Consider the following 20,511-nt stretch of genomic DNA (forward strand, 5'->3'; position numbering starts at 1 on the left):
AGTGGAGTTACATTAGCCACCCTCCAATCCTCAGGAACTAGTCCAGAATCTAACAAGTTTTGAAAAATTATCACTAATGCATCCACTATTTCTTGGGCTACTTCCTTAAGCACTCTAGGATGCAGACCATCTGGCCCTGGGGATTTATCTGCCTTCAATCCCTTCAATTTACCTAACACCACTTCCCTACTAACAGTTGGGTCACAAATAGAGAGAGCTTGGAGACAGTGCGAAAGGGAGGATAGGCAAGTGATAGAGAAGGGACACACTCAGATCAATGGTTTGAGATGTGTCTATTTTAATACAAGGAGTATTATGAACAAAGCGGATGAGCTTAGTGCATGGATCAGTACTTGGAGCTATGATGTTGGGGCCATTACAGAGACTTGGATGGCTCAGGGGCAGGAATGGCGATTTCGACTGCTGGGCTTTAGATGTTTCAGAAAGGACAGGGAGGGAGGCAAAAGAGGTGGGGGCGTGGCACTGCTGATCAGAGATAGTGTCACAGCTGCAGAAAAAGAGGAAGTCATGGAGGGATTGTCTACGGAGTCTCTGTGGGTGGAAGTTAGGAACAGGAAGGGGTCAATAACTTTACTGGGTGTTTTTTATAGACCACCCAATAGTAACAAGGACATTGAGGAACAGATAGGGAGACAGATTCTGGAAAGGTGTAATAATAACAGGGTTGTTGTGGCCTGAGTCAACGTAGTAGTAGTAGTAGTAGTAGTGTGGTGGGAGATTTTAATTTCCCAAATATCAATTGGCACCTCCCTCAAACAAGGGGTTTAGATGGGGTAGTTTATGAGGTGTGTTCAGGAAGGTTTCTTGACACAATATATAGATAAGCCTACAAAAGGAGAGACTGTACTTGATCTGGTATTGGGAAATGAACCTGGTCAGGTGTCAGATCTCTCAGTGGGAGAGCATTTTGGAGATAGTGATCACAACTCTATCTCCTTTACCATAGCATTGGAGAGGGATAGGAACAGACAAGTTAGGAAAGCGTTAAATTGGAGTAAGGGAAAATGTGAGGCTATCAGGCAGGAACTTGGAAGCATAAATTGGAAACGGATGTTCTCAGGGAAATGTACGGAAGAAATGAGGCAAATGTTCAGGGAATATTTGTCTGGAGTTCTGCATAGGTACATACCAATGAGACAGGGAAAGGATGGTAGGGTACAGGAACCATGGTGTACAAAGGCTGTTGTAAATCTAGTCAAGAAGAAAAGAAGAGCTTAGCAAAGGTTCAAAAAGCAAGGTAATGATAGAGATCCAGAAGAATATAAGGCTAGTAGGAAGGAATTTAAGAATGAAATTAGGAGAGCCAGAAGGGGCCATGAGAAGGCCTTGGCGGACAGGATTAAGGAAAATCCTGAGGCATTCTACAAGTATGTGACGAGCAAGAGGTTAAGACGTCAGAGAATAGGACCAATCAAGTATGACAGTGGAAAAGTATGTATGGAACCAGTGGAGATAGAGGTACTTAATGAATACTTTGCTTCAGTATTCACTACAGAAAAGGATCTTGGCGATTGTAGGGATGACTTACAGCAGACTGAAAAACTTGAGCATGTAGATATTAAGAAAGAGGATGTGCTGGAGCTTTTGGAAAGCATCAAGTTGGATAAGTCACCGGGACCGGACGAGATGTACCCCAGGCTACTGTGGGAGGTGAGGGAGGAGATTGTTGAGCCTCTGGTGATGATCTTTGCATCATCGGGGATGGGAGAGGTTCCAGAGGATTGGAAGATTGCGGAAGTTGTTCCCTCATTCAAGGAAGGGAGTAGAGATAGCCCAGGAAATTATAGACCACTGAGTCTTACTTCAGTGGTAGGTAAGCTGATGGAGAAGATCCTGAGAGGCAGGATTTATGAACATTTGGAGAGGCATAATATGATTAGGAATAGTCAGCATGGCTTTGGGAAAGGTAGGTCGTGCCTCATGTGCTTGATTGAATTTTTTAAGGATGTGACTAAACACATTGATGAAGGTAGAGCAGTAGAGTGAGGAACACACTACTGTCGGGGTACAGTACTTGGGGACACTATATTGTCGGGGTACAGTACTATGGCAGAAGCAGGCTTATCCTTCAACCAATGTCTTTGAAAGAGACCTAATGTCTGTTTGCAGGGTGCCTTCACCAGGGACTACACTTCCAATGCAGATCATTGTCTTTTAACATTTTGACACCCCAGACTCCGTGACAGATGCTATCGGAATGCTAACTTTTATTTGCTTAGCTGTGCAGAATCTCCAAAATTCCTGACTTTGACCAATTGTACAAGCCTTTGCTGTTTAAAACCCCTCACCTTGTCATTTTTAAAGTCCAGCCACCGAGCTCCTGGCTTCTTACCTGCAGTTGATAGACCATCTCAGTGGCTTGTTGTGGGCACCTGAACTCTTCGAGCACCTTGACCTCGGACGGTGTCGGTGTGATGACAGGGCACTCACTGCTGTTCTGCAGCACCTGGCGAACAATTTCGGCAGGAGAATGGAGAAGATGGGGTTCTGTTCTGCTCTTCACCAAGGCAGTAACCTTCCTCTTGGGCTTCTGGTAGACCTGCTCATCCTTGGGGAACTTAACGCGGGGCTCCACCTTAGAGAAGTCTGGTACCGGGTAGTTAAGCTGACCCCGGCCATAAATTGCGGTTTCTGAGCTAATCTTTCGTGAAAGTGGCTTTGTTGATGTTCTTTGTTTAACTGTTCCTCTTTGGGGGTTTAGAGTTTTTATCTGCTGGCTGTTCTTATTTGTTAATGGTTTACTAGGATGTGGGTGTGTTTGACAATTGTTTAACTCAATGTGGCCATTAGATGCTGATTTACTGACCTCAGGATGTCTGATTTGATCATGTCTTTTGTTACCACACCATGGATCTTTTACAGAAGTTCTTCCTTTTGTAGGACTTCCTCCCACTGATTCTCCAACGCTGTCAGAACATGACGACCCAGGAATACTTTCAGCCTCAATATCTGCTTCATTCGCCCTGTCCTCAACTGAGAGGCGTTCCAGCATCACCTCATTAAAGCGGAACCCCGAGTGACTCAATGAAGAGTTATCCTCTCCTTCCTTCTTGGGTTCACTGGCACATCGTCTGCTGTTATCGAACAGTTCTAACACACCTCCAAGATGACCTACATCATTGGAGTACCTTGTTTCAAAGTCTTCAGAATAATAATCATGAACTGCTAGGGAAGAATATTTACCCTGTGTTTTTGAGCGGTTATTTCGCCCAACGGGCTGATCAGAAAGTTTCTTATTGTTGTCCTTTATTCTTTGCACTGGGAAGTCATCGCCATGATTTAGTATACTTGGTGTTTTTCTATACTGGCCCCACAAGTCTCTGATCGTGTCTGGATATGTTTCTGCAAGTTCCTTTTTGTACAGCAGGTCAGGGTAATCCTCTTCATCTTCCTTGAGCTCCACTGAAACCAGTTCATTTTGAAAGTTATGGGATCCCAGATCCTTCTCATCTTCAGTTTTGTCACTTTGTTGACCTTGCTCATAATGCTGATCATTGAGAATCTCGTCGTCCTCCTGTGGGTCTGATTCATCTACAAGTCGGAGAGGGATAAAGGACAAAGGGATATTTTGATTATTGACACAGACCAGTGTAGTCTATACCCAGTCCAGACTTAGTACCCACCCGGTCCACATCCAGTACACACACGGTCCACACGTAGCACACACGTGGTCCGCACTGTCCGCAACCGGTCTGCACCCCGTACACACCCAGTACGCACCCTGTACGCAACCGGTCCACACCCTGTACTCAGCTGGTCTATAGGCAGTATACACCCAATACACACCTGGTCCACACCCAGTCCAAACCCAATACATAACTCGTAGAACATCCTCAGCATCGTCCGGCAGATGTTAAGGGACCTCAGACTCCTCAGGAAATAGAGTTGGCTCTGTCCCTTCCTGTAGACAGCCTCCGTGTTCTTTGACCAGTCCAGTTTATTGTCAATTCGTATCCCCAGGTATTTGTAACCCTCCACCATGTCCACACTGACCCCCTGGATGGAAACAGGGGTCACCGATACCTTAGCTCTCCTCAGGTCTACCACCAGCTCCTTAGTCTTTTTCACATTAAGCTGCAGATAATTCTACTCACACCATGTGACAAAGTTTCCTACCGTAGCCCTGTACTCAGCCTCATCTCCCTTGCTGATGCATCCAACTACATAATGTACTGGGTGGGCACAGCAGTACATTCAGCCAGAGACTCATTCCTCCGAGGTGCAACACAAAGTGTCATAGGAAGTCATTCCTGCCTGTGGCCATCAAACTTTACAACTCCTCCCTTGGAGGGTCAGACACCCTGAGGCAATAGGCTGGTCCTGGACTTATTTCATAATTTACTGGCATAATTTACATATTATTATTTAACTATTTATGGTTCTATTACTATTTAATTATTTATGGTGCAACTGCAATGAAAACCAATTTCCCCCGGGATCAATAAAGTATGACTATGACTATGACTAACTGATCCACAACCGGTCCATGCCCCGTACACACCCAGTACATAACCGGTCTACACCCAGTACACACCCAGTACATAACCGGTCTACACCCAGTACACACCCAGTACATAACCGGTCTACACCCAGTACACACCCAGTACATAACCGGTCTACACCCAGTACACACCCAGTACATAACCGGTCTACACCCAGTCCACAACCAGTACATAACCGGTCTACACCCAGTACACACCCAGTACATAACCGGTCTACACCCAGTACACACCCAGTACATAACCGGTCTACACCCAGTCCACAACCAGTCCACACTCAGTCCAATCCCAGTGCACACACAATGCAGCAACTACACACCTGGTACACACCCAATACACATCCAGTCCACATCTGGTCCACAGCCTATCTATACACAGTACAGACTCTGTCCTCACCCGATCCACACCAGGTCCACACTTAGTCAAATCCCAGTACCCACACAGTGCAGTGGCTTCCATAGAAGTAAACGGGTACAGGCACCCTGTCAACACCCCTGCAGGCACCCAGTACACACCTGGTACACACCCAATCCACACCCAGTCCATAACCGGCCCACACCCGGTACACAGCCGGTCCAACAGCCTGTCCACACCCAGTCTGCAGCCTGTCCACACCCAGTACACACACTGTGCAGCGGCTTCCATAGAAGTAAACGGGTACAGGCACCCTGTACACATCCAGTCTACAGCCTATCTACCCACAGTACCCACCCGATGTACATCCAGTTGATATCCAGTCCACACCTGGTTCACACCCAGGTCACATCCGGTCTATATACAGTATACACCCTGTACTCACCTGGTCTACAGGCAGCATACACCCAGTACACAGCTGGTACACACCTAGTCTACACACAGTACACCTGGTATGCACCCTGTCCATACCCAGTCTACATGCAGTACACACCCGGTCCACACTCAGTTCACACCCAGTCCATACTGGGTTTCTTTGTTTTGTGGTTGTCTGTAAGGAGACGTGTCTCGAGGTTGTATACAGTATACATACCTTGATGATAGATGTACTTTGAACTTTGTACCTTCTAAGTCATTTAAAATGGATGTTTCACTGATTTAGGAACTAATTTGGCTGTAAGTGCTGTATTATATGACAAAAACAGAAAATGCAGCCACAAGAAAGGTGAGGTTCAGTGTAAGAAGGGACATGTCAGTAGCTGGAACCCAACGTGTCTGCTGATTCAACATTCTGGCGGAGGACTTTGTCTCAAAGAGTCAGTGGGATAGCTGTGAAAATCCAGCAGGGTATAGAGAAGGAATTCTGGTGACATGAGTTTTTCATGGTTTAATATGTGTGTTCAGTCAGACCTCGCTTCACCTGTACAAACAGAAGCAGCAGATTGGAACTAAAACTCCAAACTGGTTTGACCAAGCTGAACTTCTGTCTAAACTGTCAGTCAAGTTAGGCTGTGGAACAAGCAATAATGCAGGTAGAGGGGGGATGTCAGGGGTAAGTTTTTCCACACAGAGAGTGGTGGGTGCATGTAATGCATTGCCAGTGATGGTGGTGGAGGCAGATACAAAAGGGCCTTTAAGTGACTCTTAGTTAGGTACATGGAACTTAGAAAAATAGGGGGCTGTGCGGTGGGGTAACTCTTGGCAGTTTCTAGAGTAGGTTGCATGGTCGGTGCAACATTGTGGGCCGAAAGGCCTGTAATGTGCTGCAGTTTTCTATGTTCTATCTCCTGCCCTTACTAATGTAAATGTTCAATGTAAATAATGAATTAAGTACGTGCAATAAAATGGCCTTTTGTCAAATCAGTTTACCTGATTCTGCACAACTACAGTGGAAATGCAAACCACATCAGCCGCAGGTGTCGCCTCCCTGTGCTGAACATTTGGTAAATCTGTACCTCCCTCACAGTCTTGTGGATTAGATCATTCAAATCCTCATAATGAGCTTAAAGGCAGATAACAGCTGCAGCACAGATCATTTCCAAAGTGTGCAGGGCACCAAATTACTTACACATCAGATGGCTGGGGCTTGGATCTTCCTCTGAAGACAGCGACAATGGAGCAGCATCCGAATCCTGAAATTCACTGATGTTAAAGCTCTCCTCATCCACGGAGTCCTGTGGGTTTTCCGGGAAGCCCATTTTAGGGTCATTGTGCGCATCAGTTTCTAAACTCTCTTCCAGTCCCAGGGCGTTCTGCAGATAATATTCATCAACCTCCTCCATTCTGATTATCCCGTTCTCGTCCATGTGACTGAAAATATCTTCATCCTGGTCTTCGAGGTCGGGTTCTGGCTCCAGGTCTGTGTCCAGCTCCTGTGTTCCAGAGACTTCCATCCCGTGGCATCACCTCATTCTACCACAGAAGCACTACGGGAGCTGGAGAAAGAGTAACCTTCCATTCTATCCCTGGTGAGGATTTGCTGGGCCCTTGCTTTTTGATTGGTTATTGTTTCTTCAGTAACTCAGCACTCAGTCTGCAAAAATGAAACAATAATGTATTTCAGGGTATCCTGGAAAAGTATTCAGCAAACACAGGCTGATCTATTCTGTCAGCTTGTCACTTAGCATTACATTAACTGAGCATTAGCAAAGAAATATTCAGAGGTCATGCACAAAATAGGTGAAAGTAAGTTGAACATACAATCGTACAGCAGGCAAACAGGCCCTTCGGCTCATAATGTCTCTGCTGAATATAATGCTAATCTCAACTAATCCCATCTGCCTGCGCACAGTCCATATCCCATCAACCCTGCATATTCATGTGCCTTTCTACAATGTCTCTTAAACATCACTATTGTATCTGCTTCAACCACCTCCCCTGGCAGCATGTTCCAAGCATCCAGCACTCTCTATGTGAAAAAACTTGGTCCTCAGCCTACAGCTCTTCAGAGAAAATAATACAAGCTTGCCCACCGTCTTCTCATACCCTCCAATCCAGAGATCTTCCTGGTAAACCTCTTCTGTACCACTTCCAAAGCCTCCATATCCCTCATGTAGTGGCAGCACTAGAAATCCACATGATACTCCAAGTGTGGCCCGACCGACGTCCTCTACACCTGAAGCGTGACTTCCCAATTGTTGAGCTCAGTGCTCTGACTAGTGGAAGCGAACATATCTTCTTTAACACTCTGTCTGCTCTGTTGTTGCCGTGGACTTGTACTACTCTATTCTCCTTTTCAACGCAGTTGGTATAATTAATATTAACTTTTGCTGTTCCGTCAGCAAGAGAAAGAGGTTTAAAAACAGTAGATTTTAGTTCAACAATGTTGGCTCTGAACACTAGAATCTTACAACCTGAGAATTCCTGGTCCACCACTGTCAATGTTGTCTCATTATCACCAATGGGCACTCTACACACAAACGTCAGACAGCACTGGAAAACAGCTAGCTGTATTGATAACAGTGTACCCTGGCTGCTACTGGTAGAAGCTGTGTGAGGAATCAGTCTGCAGGACAGAAAACAGAAGGTTCACACAGCAGCCACTCAGAGCACCATACCTGTAATTTATAAGCTGATAAACAACATCTGGGACATCACTTTCCTTCATCAAAAATCCCAAGAGATGGAGTCAACCTGCCACAGTATTTATGTTGGGTGAGCGGGTGTGGAGCGGCTCATTCGAATGTGATGTCACCGACTTGCCAACTCTTCAATTGTGACACGAAGCTGATGCTGGTTGTAAAAGGCCCGTTTTCTGGTACAAGCAGCACACACAAAATGCTGGAGGAACTCAGCAGGCAAGGCAGCGTCTATGGAAAAGAGTAAATAGTCGATGTTTCAGGCCGAGATCTCAGTCCAAAACATCGACTTTTTACTCTTTTTCATAGAGGCTGCCTGGCCTGCTGAGTTCCTCCAGCATTTTGTGTGTGTTGCTTGGATTTCGGGCATCCGCAGAGTTTCTCTTGTTTTCTGGTACAAGATGTGTGAAGATGCAGGAACGAGAGGGAGGTGGGAAGGGAGTGTGCATTCTGCAGTCAAAGGTGTATCACTGACACTGGATCAACACGGCAGGAAACGTAGTGGTTGGGTCCCCAATACATCCTCTTAAACAACACCGAGATCCACAGGACCGTTATGGCAACACAACTACTCTTAAAGATTACACAGTGGGTGGGCAATTAGTTGAGAGACAGGGTCCAGGCAGCCAAATGCCATTGTATAAGCTGAACACGGATGAGGCTATTTGATGACTGCCATGAAATATCACTGGGTCCAAAGAGATGGAAGAAACGACTGTCTCTCTCTCACTGTTAGAGAGAGTCACATATAGTTAATAGGATGTGAGGCAAGCTTACCAATTCTCCATCCACTTAGGAATGTACATTACTGGGACTTCTAGTGAATTGAGGATTCTTGGGAAATGAGTACAAAGCTTTCTGATCTTGCTGCCTTTGACATATCTCCATGGTTACTGCAGGCCTCCAGCTACAGACCCAGAAGGATTCTGGCATCAGTAAACTGCAGCTAGTATAACCATATAACATATAACCATATAACAAATACGGCGCGGAAACAGGCCATCTCGACCCTTCTATAGTCCGTGCCGAACTCTTACTCTCACCTAGTCCCACCGACCTGCACTCATCCCATAACCCTCCATTCCTTTCCTGTCCATATATCTATCCAAGTTAACTTCAAACGACAACATTGAACCTGCCTCAACCACTTCTGCTGAAAGCCCGTTCCGCACAGCTACCACTCTCTGAGTAAAGAAATTCCTCCTCACGTTACCCCTAAACTTTTGCCCTTTAACTTTCAACTCATGTCCTCTTGTTTGAATCTCCCTCACTCTCAATGGAAAAAGCCTATCCACGTCAACTCTATCTATCCCCCTCATAATTTTAAATACCTCTATCAAGTCTCCCCTCAACCTTCTACGCTCCAAAGAATAAAGACCTAACTTGTTCAACCTTTCTCTGTAATTTAGGAGATGAAACCCAGGCAACATTTTAGTAAACCTCCTCTGCACTCTCTCGATTTTGTTAACATCCTTCCTATAATTCAGTGACCAGAACTGTACACAATACTCCAAATTTGGCCTTACCAATGCCTTACACAATTTCAACATTATATCCCACCTCCTATACTCAATGCAGTGGAGAGGACATGCTGAGAAGGCCTGAAAGGACTTGAGTTTTTCAGTATCCTTCAACAGTTCACAATATAACCAATGAAGTAATTCTGAAACAGCAGTTACTGTCACGACATGGAAGATGTGTCAACTAATTTGGGTTGTCTCTGTCTCCAAGCTACAGGTCACTGTGTCTTCCCTGTGTTATAGACTGCTGTCTCTGTCCTTGACGTCCAGATCACTGTCTCTGTCCTCGAGTTACAGATCACTGTCTCACTCCCTGGGAGTGATGTGCGACAGAGGGCGAGGGCTTCTGAGGGAGGGTAAGGGCTTCTGAGGGGGGAGAGGATGTCCGGGAGAGGGAGAGGGTTTTCAAAGGAGCGGTCATGGTGGGAGCTGTTGTCATCGGAGTAGTTTGAGGCAAAGTAGTAAGGCTTTGGCTCAGCAGGGTTCCAGTGAGAACAGACAGAGGCAAGGTAAATAGGCAAGTTTATTCCTTATTTCTTATTTCATTTTTTCTGAAATAACTCTTCATAGGATAGGGGGTATGTCTGCAGAGCCAGTGTTCTGTTCTGGGTGTCAGGTGTAGGATTTCTAGGAGACTTCCAGCCTCCCCGATGGCCACATCTGCACCAGGTGCATCGAGAGGCAGCTCCTTACAGACTGTGTTAGGGAACTGGAGCTGCAGCTCAGTAACCTTCGGCTTGATAAGGAAAGTGAGGAGGTGATAGACAGGAGCTACAGGGAGGTTGTCACCCCAAGGCTACGGGAGACAGATAAATGTGTGACTGTCAGGAGAGAGAATGGAGAGTGTCAGATTGTGGAGAGCACTCCTGTAGCCATTCCCTTCGACAATAAGTATTTCATTTTGAGTACTGTTGTGGGGGATGACTTACCTGGAGGAAGCAACAGTGGCCGTGCCCCTGGCACTGGGTCGGGTCCAGTGTCTCAGAAGGACAGGAAACTGAAGAGGGTGGCAGCAGTAACAAGGGACTCTATAGTCAGGGGACAGATAGACGATTCTGTGGGTGTGAAAAGGAAACACGGATGGTAGTTTGCATCCCAGGTGCCAGGGTCCATGATATTTCAGAACACGTCCACATTATCCTGAAAGTGGAGGGTGAGCAGCCAGAGGTCGTGGTACATATTGGTACCAATGACACAGCAAGAAACAGGGAGGAAGTCCTGAAAACAGAATACAGGGAGTTAGGAAGGAAGCTGAGAAGCAGGACCTCAAGGGTAGTAATCTCAAGACTGGAGCCTGTGCCACATGACAGTGATGATAGGAATAGAATGAGGTGGTGGATAAAAGCGTGGCTAATGAGTTGGAGCAGGGGGCAGGTCTTCAGATTTCTGGATCATTGGGACCTCTTCTGAGCAGGTGTGACCTATACAAAAAGGGACAAGTTGCACTTGAATCTGAGGGGCCCACATCCTTGTGGGGAGGTTTGCTAAAGATGTTGGGAGTGGTTTAAACTAATATGGCAAGGGATGGGAATCAGTATGATAGAGCTGAGGATGAGCCAACAGGTTTACAAGTAGATAATGTAATATATAATATGAATGTAAGGAAGGACGAGCCAATGATTGGTTTCAACTACAGTCAGAGTAAAGAGTTAAGTTGTTCCACAGAGGCAAAATTCATAAGGGCAAAGAACTCGTGGTGCAATTAGAGATTAGTCGGTATGACGTTGTGGGTATCACTGAGTCGTAGCTGAGAGAAGGTCATAGTTGGGGGTTTAACATCAAAGGATACGCCACATGCAGCTGTGGAGGCCAGGTGGTTGGGTGTATTTAAAGCAGAGATTGATCGGTTCTTGATTGGACATGGCATCAAAGGTTACAGGGAGAAGGCTGGGATCTGGAGTTCAGGAGGAGATTTAAAAAAAATCAGCCATGATTGAATGGTGGAGCAGACTTAATGGGCCAGATGGCCTAATTCTGCTCCCATGTCTTATGGTCTTATGGATATATTTTGTACTGAAAGAACAGGTAGGAAGCTGTAGGTGGTGATGTGGCTCTACCGGTAAGAGATGGAATTATATCTCTAGAAAGAGATGACATAGGGTCAGAAAATGTGGAATCTCTGTGGGTGGAGTTAAGAAATTGCAAGGGTAAAAAAAAATATTTTGGGAATCATATATAGGTGCCCAAAGCCAAGGTGTGGAGTTGAGATTGCAAAGGGAGCTGGAAAGGGCATGTAATAAGGGTAATGTCACAAATGTAATGGGGGACTTCAATAGCAAGGGGATTGGGAAATCAGATTGGTATCAAATAGCAAGAGAGAGAGCACTTGTTGAATGCCTACCAGATGGCTCGTTACAGCAGCTTGTTCTTAAGCCTACTAGGGAAAGGTTATCTTCGACTGGGTGTTGTGTAATAACCCAGAGTTTATTAGTCAGCTTAACATAAAGGAACCCTGAGGAGGCAGTGACCATAATATGATTGAATTCATACTGTAATTTGAGAGGGAGAAGAATAAGTCACATAAATCAGCATTGCAATAGAATAAAGGGAATTACAGTCATGAGACAGGAGCTTGCCTAGGTGGATTGGAGGGGGATACTGGTGGGGATGTTGGCAGAGCAGAGATGGCTGGTTTCTGGGGATAGTTCACAAGGCACAGGATAGATATGTCCCACAGAAGAATTAGTTCTCAGATGGCAGGGGTAGGCAACCGTGGCCAACAAGGGAAGTTAAGGACTGCATGAAAGCCAAGGAAAGGGCATATAAGGTAGCAAAAGTGAATGAGAAATTAGATGATTGGGAAGGTCTTAAAATCCAACAAAAGGCAACTAAAGAAGCTATAAGTAGGGAAAAGGTGAAATATGAGGGCAAACTAGCTGATAATATAAAGCAGGGTACTAAAAGTTTTTTCAGTTATGTAAAGAATAAAAGGGAGATGAGGGTTGATATTGGACCACTGGAAAAATGATGCTGGTGAGATAGTAATGGGGGATATAGAAATGGCAGATGAACTTAATGGGTACTTTGCAGCTGTCTTCACTGTGGAAGACACTAGCAGTGTGCCAGAGGTCTGTGAGTGTCAGGGAGCAGGAGTGAGTGCTATTGTTATTACAAAGGAAAAAGTGCTGGGCAAACTGAAAGGTCTTAGGGTGGATAAGTCACCTGGACCAGATGGACTACAACCCAGAGTCCTGAGAGAGGTTGCAGAAGAGATAACGGATGCATTGGTCATGATCTTTCAAGAATCACTTGATTCTGGCATGGTCTCGGAGGATTGGAAAATTGCAAATGTCACTCCGCTCATTAAGAAGGGAGGAAGGGAAAAGAAAGGAAATTATAGGCCAGTTAGCCTAACCTCAGTGGTTGGGAAAGTGTTGGAGTCCATTATTAAGGATGTGGTTTTGAGGTTCTTGGAGACTAATAATAAAATAAGTCAAAGTCAGCATGGTTTCTGTGAAGGAAAATCTTGCCTGACAAATCTGTTAGAATTTTTCGAGGCAGTAACAAGCAGGGTGGACAAAGGAGAGGCAGTGGATGTCATTTACTTGGATTTTCAGAAGGTATTTGATAAGGTGCCTCACATGAGGCTGCTTAACAAGATAAAATCCAATGGCGTCACAGGAAAGATACTGGCATGGATAGAGGAATGGCTGACAGGCAGGAGTCAACAAGTAGGAATAAAAGGGGCCTTTTCTGGTTGGCTGCCAGAGACTAGTGGTTTTCCTCAGAGGTCAGTATTGGGACCGCTGCTTTTCACATTGTTTGTCAATAATTTAAATAGTGGAATTGATGGCTTTGTGGCAACGTTTGTGGATGATATGATCATAGGTGGAGGGGCAGGTAGTGCTGAGGAAGCAATGCAATTGCAGAAGGACTTAGGCAAGTTAGAAGAATTGGCAAAAAAGTGGCAGATAGAATACAGTGTTGGGAAATGTATGATAATGCATTTTGGTAAAAGGAACAATAGTACAGACTATTATCTAAATGGGGAGAAAATTCAAATATCAGAGGTGCAGAGGGACTTAGGAGTCCTCATGCAAGACTCCCAGAAGGTTAATTCACAGTTGAGTCTGTGGTAAAGAAGGCAAATGCAACGTTGGCATTTATTTCAAGGGGAATGGAATATAAAAGGAAGGAGATAATGCAGAAACTTTATAATACACTAGTTAGGCCACACTTGGAGTATTGTCAACAGTTTTGGATCCCTTATCTCAGAAAGGATGTGTTGTCATTGGAGAGAGTCCAGAGGAGGTTCACGAGGATGATTCCCGGAATGAAAGGGTTAACATATGAGGAGTGTTTGGCAGTTTTAGGCCTGTACTCTCTGGAAATTTAGAAGAATGTACGGGGATCTCATTGAAACTTATCAAATGTTGAAAGGGCTAGACAGGGAGGATGTGGAGAGGATGTTTTCTCTGGTGAGAGTGTCCATAAATAGAGGACACAGCCTCAACATTGAGGGGTGACCTTTTACAGAAGAAGTAAGGAGGAATTTTTTTAGCCAAAGAATGGTGAATCTGTGGAATGCTCTGCCACAGACTGCGGTGGAGGCCAAGTCTGTGGGTATATTTAAAGTGGATAGGTTCCTGATCAAGGGATCTGGTGGGAGGGCGGCTGTATGGGGTTGAATGGGATTCGGGATCAGCCTTGATGAAATGGTGGAGCAGACTCAATGAGCTGAATGGCCACATTCTGCTGCTATGTCTTATGCTCCTGTGGTCCAAGGGAGGGAAAAGATGTCCAAAAGAGGGAGAGGATGTCTGAGAGGGAGAGGGCTTCTGAGAGAGCAAGAGGAGGTTTGAGGAGAGGGGAGAGTATTTGAGGGAAAGGGAGGATGTTTGACAGAAGGTGAGAGTGTTTGAGGGAGAGGGACTCATACACTTGAGATATTGGATGGGTGGGGAGGGGATGAGGGGAGAGAACATCACGGGAAGGGTGGGAGTGTTTGAGGGAGGTAGAGCCCGTTTGAGGGAGAAGGAGTCTGAAACATGAGATGTTGGGTGAAGGGAAGTGCAGGGAATGTGGGGTTGAGGTGAAGAGTGCTTCTGAGGGAGGGAGAGAATGGTTGATGGAGGGGGAAGTATGTTCACAGGAGGGAGAGGATGGTTGATGGAGGGGGAAGGATGTTTGAGGGAGGGGGAAGGATGTAGGGTGGGGGGTATGGAGGGAGAGGACATCTGAGTCCCAGCGGGAAGTGTAATCCTTTCCTTCACTGTGTGACACTCGAGAAAGCAGAACTGACAGTAACAGACGATCAGTGCTGAACACATTCAGAGATTTGATGTGACACAGCTTATTCAATCAAATGATAATTTACAGGGATCTGTGCCTAACTGGTCCCAAATGTTGTGGGGTAAGTTTGAGGCCCAGTTTTGTAGTGAACCACATGTGCCTCCACAATACAGGGACACAGAATTGGCAGATGTGCTCTAAATTGTAAACAACTCTGCAAGCCAACTACCCCAGTCTGTGAGTTTGGTTCGCAAAGAAAGGCTGGGCCATTCTCTAGCACATTGTGAGGTTGTAATCACTGCCAACTGTCCACCTCTAATCAACTCCAGCTGGAAACCAGTTGCCCCAGTACGTGAGGTCACAGGCAGACACTCTGCCAGTCTGTTACTTCCTGAACAATCAGTGCATCCAGACATAATCTTGGCTCACAGACCTTAAATGCACCAAATCTGGGACCTAGACAGGAGGCAGGAAATCCCTTGCACTGAATACCACAGCGATGGAAAAAAAGAGAACGATTACAGGAGTTACAGATGGTGATATAAATTAATCTCAAGAGTCATCTCTTAACGTTAACACAGGGTGAGCCCTGGGTATAACAGAAGGTGCACACAACAGCAAGACACAATGGCTCTCAAAACAGAGACCAACTAATGAAGGAAATGTTTACTAGGATTCGAACCCATTGCAGGGCCACCCAAATACTTAAGTAGAACCTACTTGCACAGTGCAAATATTCATTTTCAATGTGGATACATCTTGCACAACATTTGAAAAACAACATCCTAAATGCTATAACTCAGGCTGAATTACTTCCTGATCCCTCTGCTGGTCGATCACTCACCATGCCGGGAGTTCCAGTATTGAATGTTGGCTGTTTACCTGGCTGACGTTGGTGCTGGAGTGTCTACAGTAACGTAGACCTTAAACATGAGATCCTGCAGATGCTGGAAATCCAGAGCAACACACACAAAACGCTGGAGGAACTCAGCAAGTCAGGCAGCGTCTATGGAGGGGAATAAACGGTCAACAATTTGGACCTGATGAGAGGTCTCACCTCAGAACTTCGACTGTATATTCCCCTCCATAGATACTGCCTGACCAGCTGAGTTCCTTCAGCGTTGCATCTCTGATCAGAGGGCAGGACAGCAGTTTCATTCATCATTGTGCACAGTGAATAATTGTTTTACAACCAGCATGCACATAGTAAGTGAGTTTGCAAGACTCAAGTTATTAATAGAACACCAAAGAGTTAGATATATCACTAAATGCTGGAGCAAGTGAGAGAGAAGGCATGAAATTGTTGAACAGTAATGATGAAATACTGGAGCAGACATTGAGCCACAGCCTCTGTGTGTGGAGCAGAGAGAGGAGAAAAGGTAGACAATATTGCTAACCACACCTGGCCCCTGCAACATAAATGGCCTTCCTCTGAATGAGATGACAGGGATCTCACTCACAGCTCACATCTACCTGTGATACTCTATTTCTTTGACCACTCTTCCCTGTCCATCACTGCTATGAACAGACAAGTTAGGTGCACTGATACTGAAAGGCCTGGATGGGGTTGAATTGCAGAGATGATCTCCATCAACAGGAGGGTCTAGGAATGAGGAATCGCCTCAGAATAAAGGAACAATCCTTTACAACTGGACTTAGGAGGAACTGATTCAGCCAGAGGGTGGTGAATCTGTGAAATTCATTGCCACAGACGGCTGTAGAGGTCAAGTCATTAGGGGTATTTAAGGCAGAGATTCTTGATTAGTAAGTGGGTTAAGGGTTATGGAGAGATGGCGAGAGATTGGTGTTGGAAAAAAATCAGCCATGATGGAATGGAGGATCATACTCAATGGGCCGAATGGCCTAATTCTGCTGCGATATGTAATGGCCACACTTGAGTGCAGCCACTCTGATACGAAATAAAACTAACAAACGCTGCAGATACTTAACAGGTCAGGCAGCATCTGTGGAGATGGATCTTGAGTTCATGTTTCAGATTCTTAGAACTGAAAAGGTGCCAAAACAATCCTGTTTTTGATGATTGAGCACAGAGGGGAGAGTTGAAGGGCATAGAGGGAGTGTCTGTGGCAGGATGGAAGCATGCTGCTCCTTGCATGCCCATGCTGCCTGTATTGTATGTGAGAGGTTGTTAATCCCAGCAAATCCATCAGCACAAAGTGTGAAGGGAAGAAGATGAAAGAGGGCAATAGAGACAAAAATGTGCTGGAATGGTATATTCTGTAGGTAAGTACAAACTGGCCGACAGTTCACATCTACCTGTAGAACCCATTCTCAGTCCATTACACTGAATGCTGAAAGGCCTGGATAGAGTAGTGGTGGAGCAGAGGTCTGCATCGTTAGGAAAGTCATATATCAACAGGTAGATATGAATTCACCCATAGTTGATGTCTATCTACAGGAGCTGACTCTGTCTCTTTGACCACTCAGGACCTTGGAGAGTTGGACCTCTGAGGCGTCAGATAACTCACGAAGGAAGAGACTGGCTCCATTCCCTAAAGCATCTTCTGTACCAACCAGTGGGGCCTGAGAAGTCTGGTTTGTGGCCAAACTTTACCATCGCAGTCACCAGCTGTACAGCAGTGACCTGACTTTCACATACCTTCACTCCCCATGGTACAGCAGCACACACAAACTGCCGAAAGAACTCAGCAGCTCAGGCAACATCTATGGAGAGGAATGAATGGTTGATGTTTATTCCCCTCTGAATGTGCTGCACCACTTGCTGAGTTCCTCCAGCATTTCGTGCCTACCTGTAGAATACACATTTTTCCTCCACCTACAGACTGGGTGTTGGGGGCATTACAAAAGTGGGGACAGGTGTTAGAGCAGTTTACAGAGATGAGAAGTGGTTCTTGGGGGGAGTTACAGGCATTGGTACCGGGTTAGGGAGAGGTTACAGACATGAGATCTGCGTTTGGAGGCTCTGGAAGGCACAGGTGAGAGATCGTGGAGGACAGCGGTGCTCCTGGGGGCCAGAGGTGAGCCAGCACACCTGCAGCCGAGTACGCAGGATACTGGGAAATACAAGAACAAGGATTAGGTATGTCTGGTGATGATCTCTCGACATTGTGTGTGTGGGGATTGCAGGAGCCACCAATTCTGGACGTCCATCAGGAGGATTGTTTACAACAGCAAAGGACCATAAAACATAGGAGCAGAATTAGGCCATTTGGCCCATTGAGTCTGCTCCACCATTCCACAGTGGCTGATTCATTTTCCCTCTCATCTCATTCTCCTGCCTTCTCCCCATAACTTTTGATACCCTGACTAATCAACCTCCAGTTTAAGTATGCAAACACAAGGAAATCTGCAGATGCTGGAATTTCAGGCAACACACTTAAAAGTTGCTGGTGAACGCAGCAGGCCAGGCAGCATCTCTAGGAAGAGGTACAGTCGACGTTTCAGGCCGAGAGCCTTCGTCAGGACTAACTGAAGGAAGAGTTAGTAAGAGATTTGAAAGTGGGAGGGGAAGGGGGAGATCCAAAATTATAGGAGAAGACAGGAGGGGGAGGGATAGAGCCAAGAGCTGTACAGGTGATTGGCAAAAGGGATATGAGAGGGTTATGGGACGGGAGGCCTAGGGAGAAAGAAAGGTGGGGAGCCTAGAGGATGGGCAAGGAGTATAGTGAGAGGGACAGAGGGAGGAAAAAAGAGAGAAAAAGGGGGGGGGGGGTAAATAAATAAATAAATAGGGGATGAGGTACGAAGGGGAGGAGGGGCATTAATGGAAGTTAGAGAAGTCAATGTTCATGCCATTGGGTTGGAGATATTTAATTTTTATCATATTTAAGTCACTCAGTTATTAAGGGGGAGGGGGGAAGCCCAGAGGATGGGCAAGGGGTATAGTGAGAGGGACAGAGGGAGAAAGAGAGAGAGAGAGAAAAAAATTAATTTTTTATGTATATATATATATAAAAAATAATAATAAATAAATAACGGATGGGGTGCGAGGGGGAGGTGGGGTATTAGCAGGTTAGAGAAGTCAATGTTCATGCCATCTGGTTGGAGGCTACCCAGACGGAATATAAGGTGTTGTTCCTCCAACCCGAGTGTGGCTTCATCTTTACAGTAGAGGAGGCCGTGGATAGACATGTCAGAATGGGAATGGGATGTGGAATTAAAATGTGTGGCCACTGGGAATCCTGCTTTCTCTGGTGGACAGAGCGTAGGTGTTCAGCAAAACGATCTCCTAGTCTGCGTCGGGTCTCGCCAATATATAGAAGGCCGCATCGGGAGCACCGGATGCAGTATATCACCTCTGGGCTTCCCCGCTCCCCCTTTATTTCTCCCTGGGCCTCCTGTCCCATGATCCTCTCATATCCTCTTTGCCAATCACCTGTCCAGCTCTTGGCTCCATCCCTCTCCCTCCTGTCTTCTCCTATCATTTTGGATCTCCCCCTCCCCCTCCCACTTTCAAATCTCTTACTAGCTCTTCTTTCAGTTAGTCCTGACGAAGGGTCTCAGCCCGAAATGTCGACTGTACCTCTTCCTTGAGATGCTGCCTGGCCTGCTGCGTTCACCAGCAACTTTTAAGTGTGTTGCTTCCAATTTAAGTATAGCCCTTTGGCCCATGATGTCATTAGGATAGAAAAAGCAGGAATAAAGTAAGGAAAGAACTTTCTGGCCTAGCAGTGCTTTCTGAAGCTCATTAGGTGAAGGGTACAGGGATAATCCTCACCCCTCTGTCCTGACACTGAGAGAGGCTGGTGCTAACAAGTGGAAAAATCCACCATTTTCAGAGAATTTCAAACTAGTTTATTAACTAGCACAGACTTGTTCTAAAGCAGATTGAATATCAGCCAGACAAATCAGGAACTCACCATCTTGGCAGCCAGAATGAAGAGGGTTAAGGTAGTCTCTGGAATGTCCAGCAAGCTTTGTGGTCTAACTTGAGAGAGGTAGCTTAGTAACCACAAAATACAAAGCAGTAACCAGGCGATGGAAAGCTGGTTGTCGCAGAGCGAGGCAGAGCGAGTTGTCATGTTTTTAAGGACACATGCATAGTTATTTAACCACAGAACGTCATCTCCATTTACAATTTCCACTTGGATTTAGTTTGGTAGCACTGGGGACAGAAAAACAGTGACTTAGTCAAGGGACTGGTCACTTTGTGCAGTTTCTTCAGCTCTTCCTGTCACCTTATTTTCTGCAGCCTCATACTATCCTACAACACTACCAGAAACAGCTTAAACGTGTACAAAGAAGGCTTGAAACGCCAGTCTCAGTTTAATAGTGAAGTGTTGCCTGATCCCACAGGTAGTTAAATCCATTCAGCTGTACTCACTGAGCGACAGTGCGCAACAAACAGATTACAGTACAGACTGGCCCCGATTTCTACCCTGTTCAAGTCCGCCGGGCCTCAGGTGAGCCGTGTGCAGCTGAGCAGCTGGGGACCAGAGGAACTCCATTCTATGGCACACCCTGGCCTCTGGCACGTTTCCAGCACTGAAATCCCACAAAGCCAACAGGCTCATTGCTGCACAACAGGGAGGAACAGCCAATGGAGGGAGCCGTGAATTCCAGACAAAGGCTTAGGTAGTTCATTAGGCTCGACACATTTGTTCAGAACCACAGATCCGTGCCTGCCCCTCCTTGCGGAGCGGCAGATACAAGCGGGGGTTCTCTCTCCAGAGGTTCGTATCAGAGTTAAAGAAACCCACAGGCAACTCGGGAACAAAAAGGACGGTCAGGGGAGGGTACAGTCACAGACAGGATCATCAAGCAAAG

At 45.9% G+C, this 20,511-nt stretch overlaps 1 protein-coding gene across 7 annotated transcripts in view; it reads right to left on the reverse strand.

Annotated features, from left to right (window-relative positions):
- The window catches only part of akna (AT-hook transcription factor), a 141,920-nt gene extending 121,409 nt beyond the window's left edge, over positions 1-20,511 (reverse strand). For 4 of the 7 annotated variants that reach the window (XM_072239999.1, XM_072239996.1, XM_072240000.1 and 1 more), the window contains exons 1-3: positions 19,605-20,511; positions 6,502-6,966; positions 2,354-3,552 (exon numbers count right to left, since the gene is read on the reverse strand). In XM_072239999.1, the coding sequence (XP_072096100.1) occupies positions 2,354-3,552; positions 6,502-6,826 (1,524 nt within the window). In that variant the 5' untranslated portion in view covers positions 6,827-6,966; positions 19,605-20,511. Of the gene's footprint in view, positions 1-2,353; positions 3,553-6,501; positions 6,967-10,460; positions 10,583-15,607; positions 15,770-19,604 lie in introns of those variants that run through there. The other 3 variants (XM_072239997.1, XM_072240001.1, XM_072239998.1) reach the window with 3 other exon arrangements.

Source organism: Mobula birostris, chromosome 22 (assembly GCF_030028105.1).
Source record: "Mobula birostris isolate sMobBir1 chromosome 22, sMobBir1.hap1, whole genome shotgun sequence".
Classification (NCBI taxonomy): Eukaryota; Metazoa; Chordata; class Chondrichthyes; order Myliobatiformes; family Myliobatidae; genus Mobula; species Mobula birostris.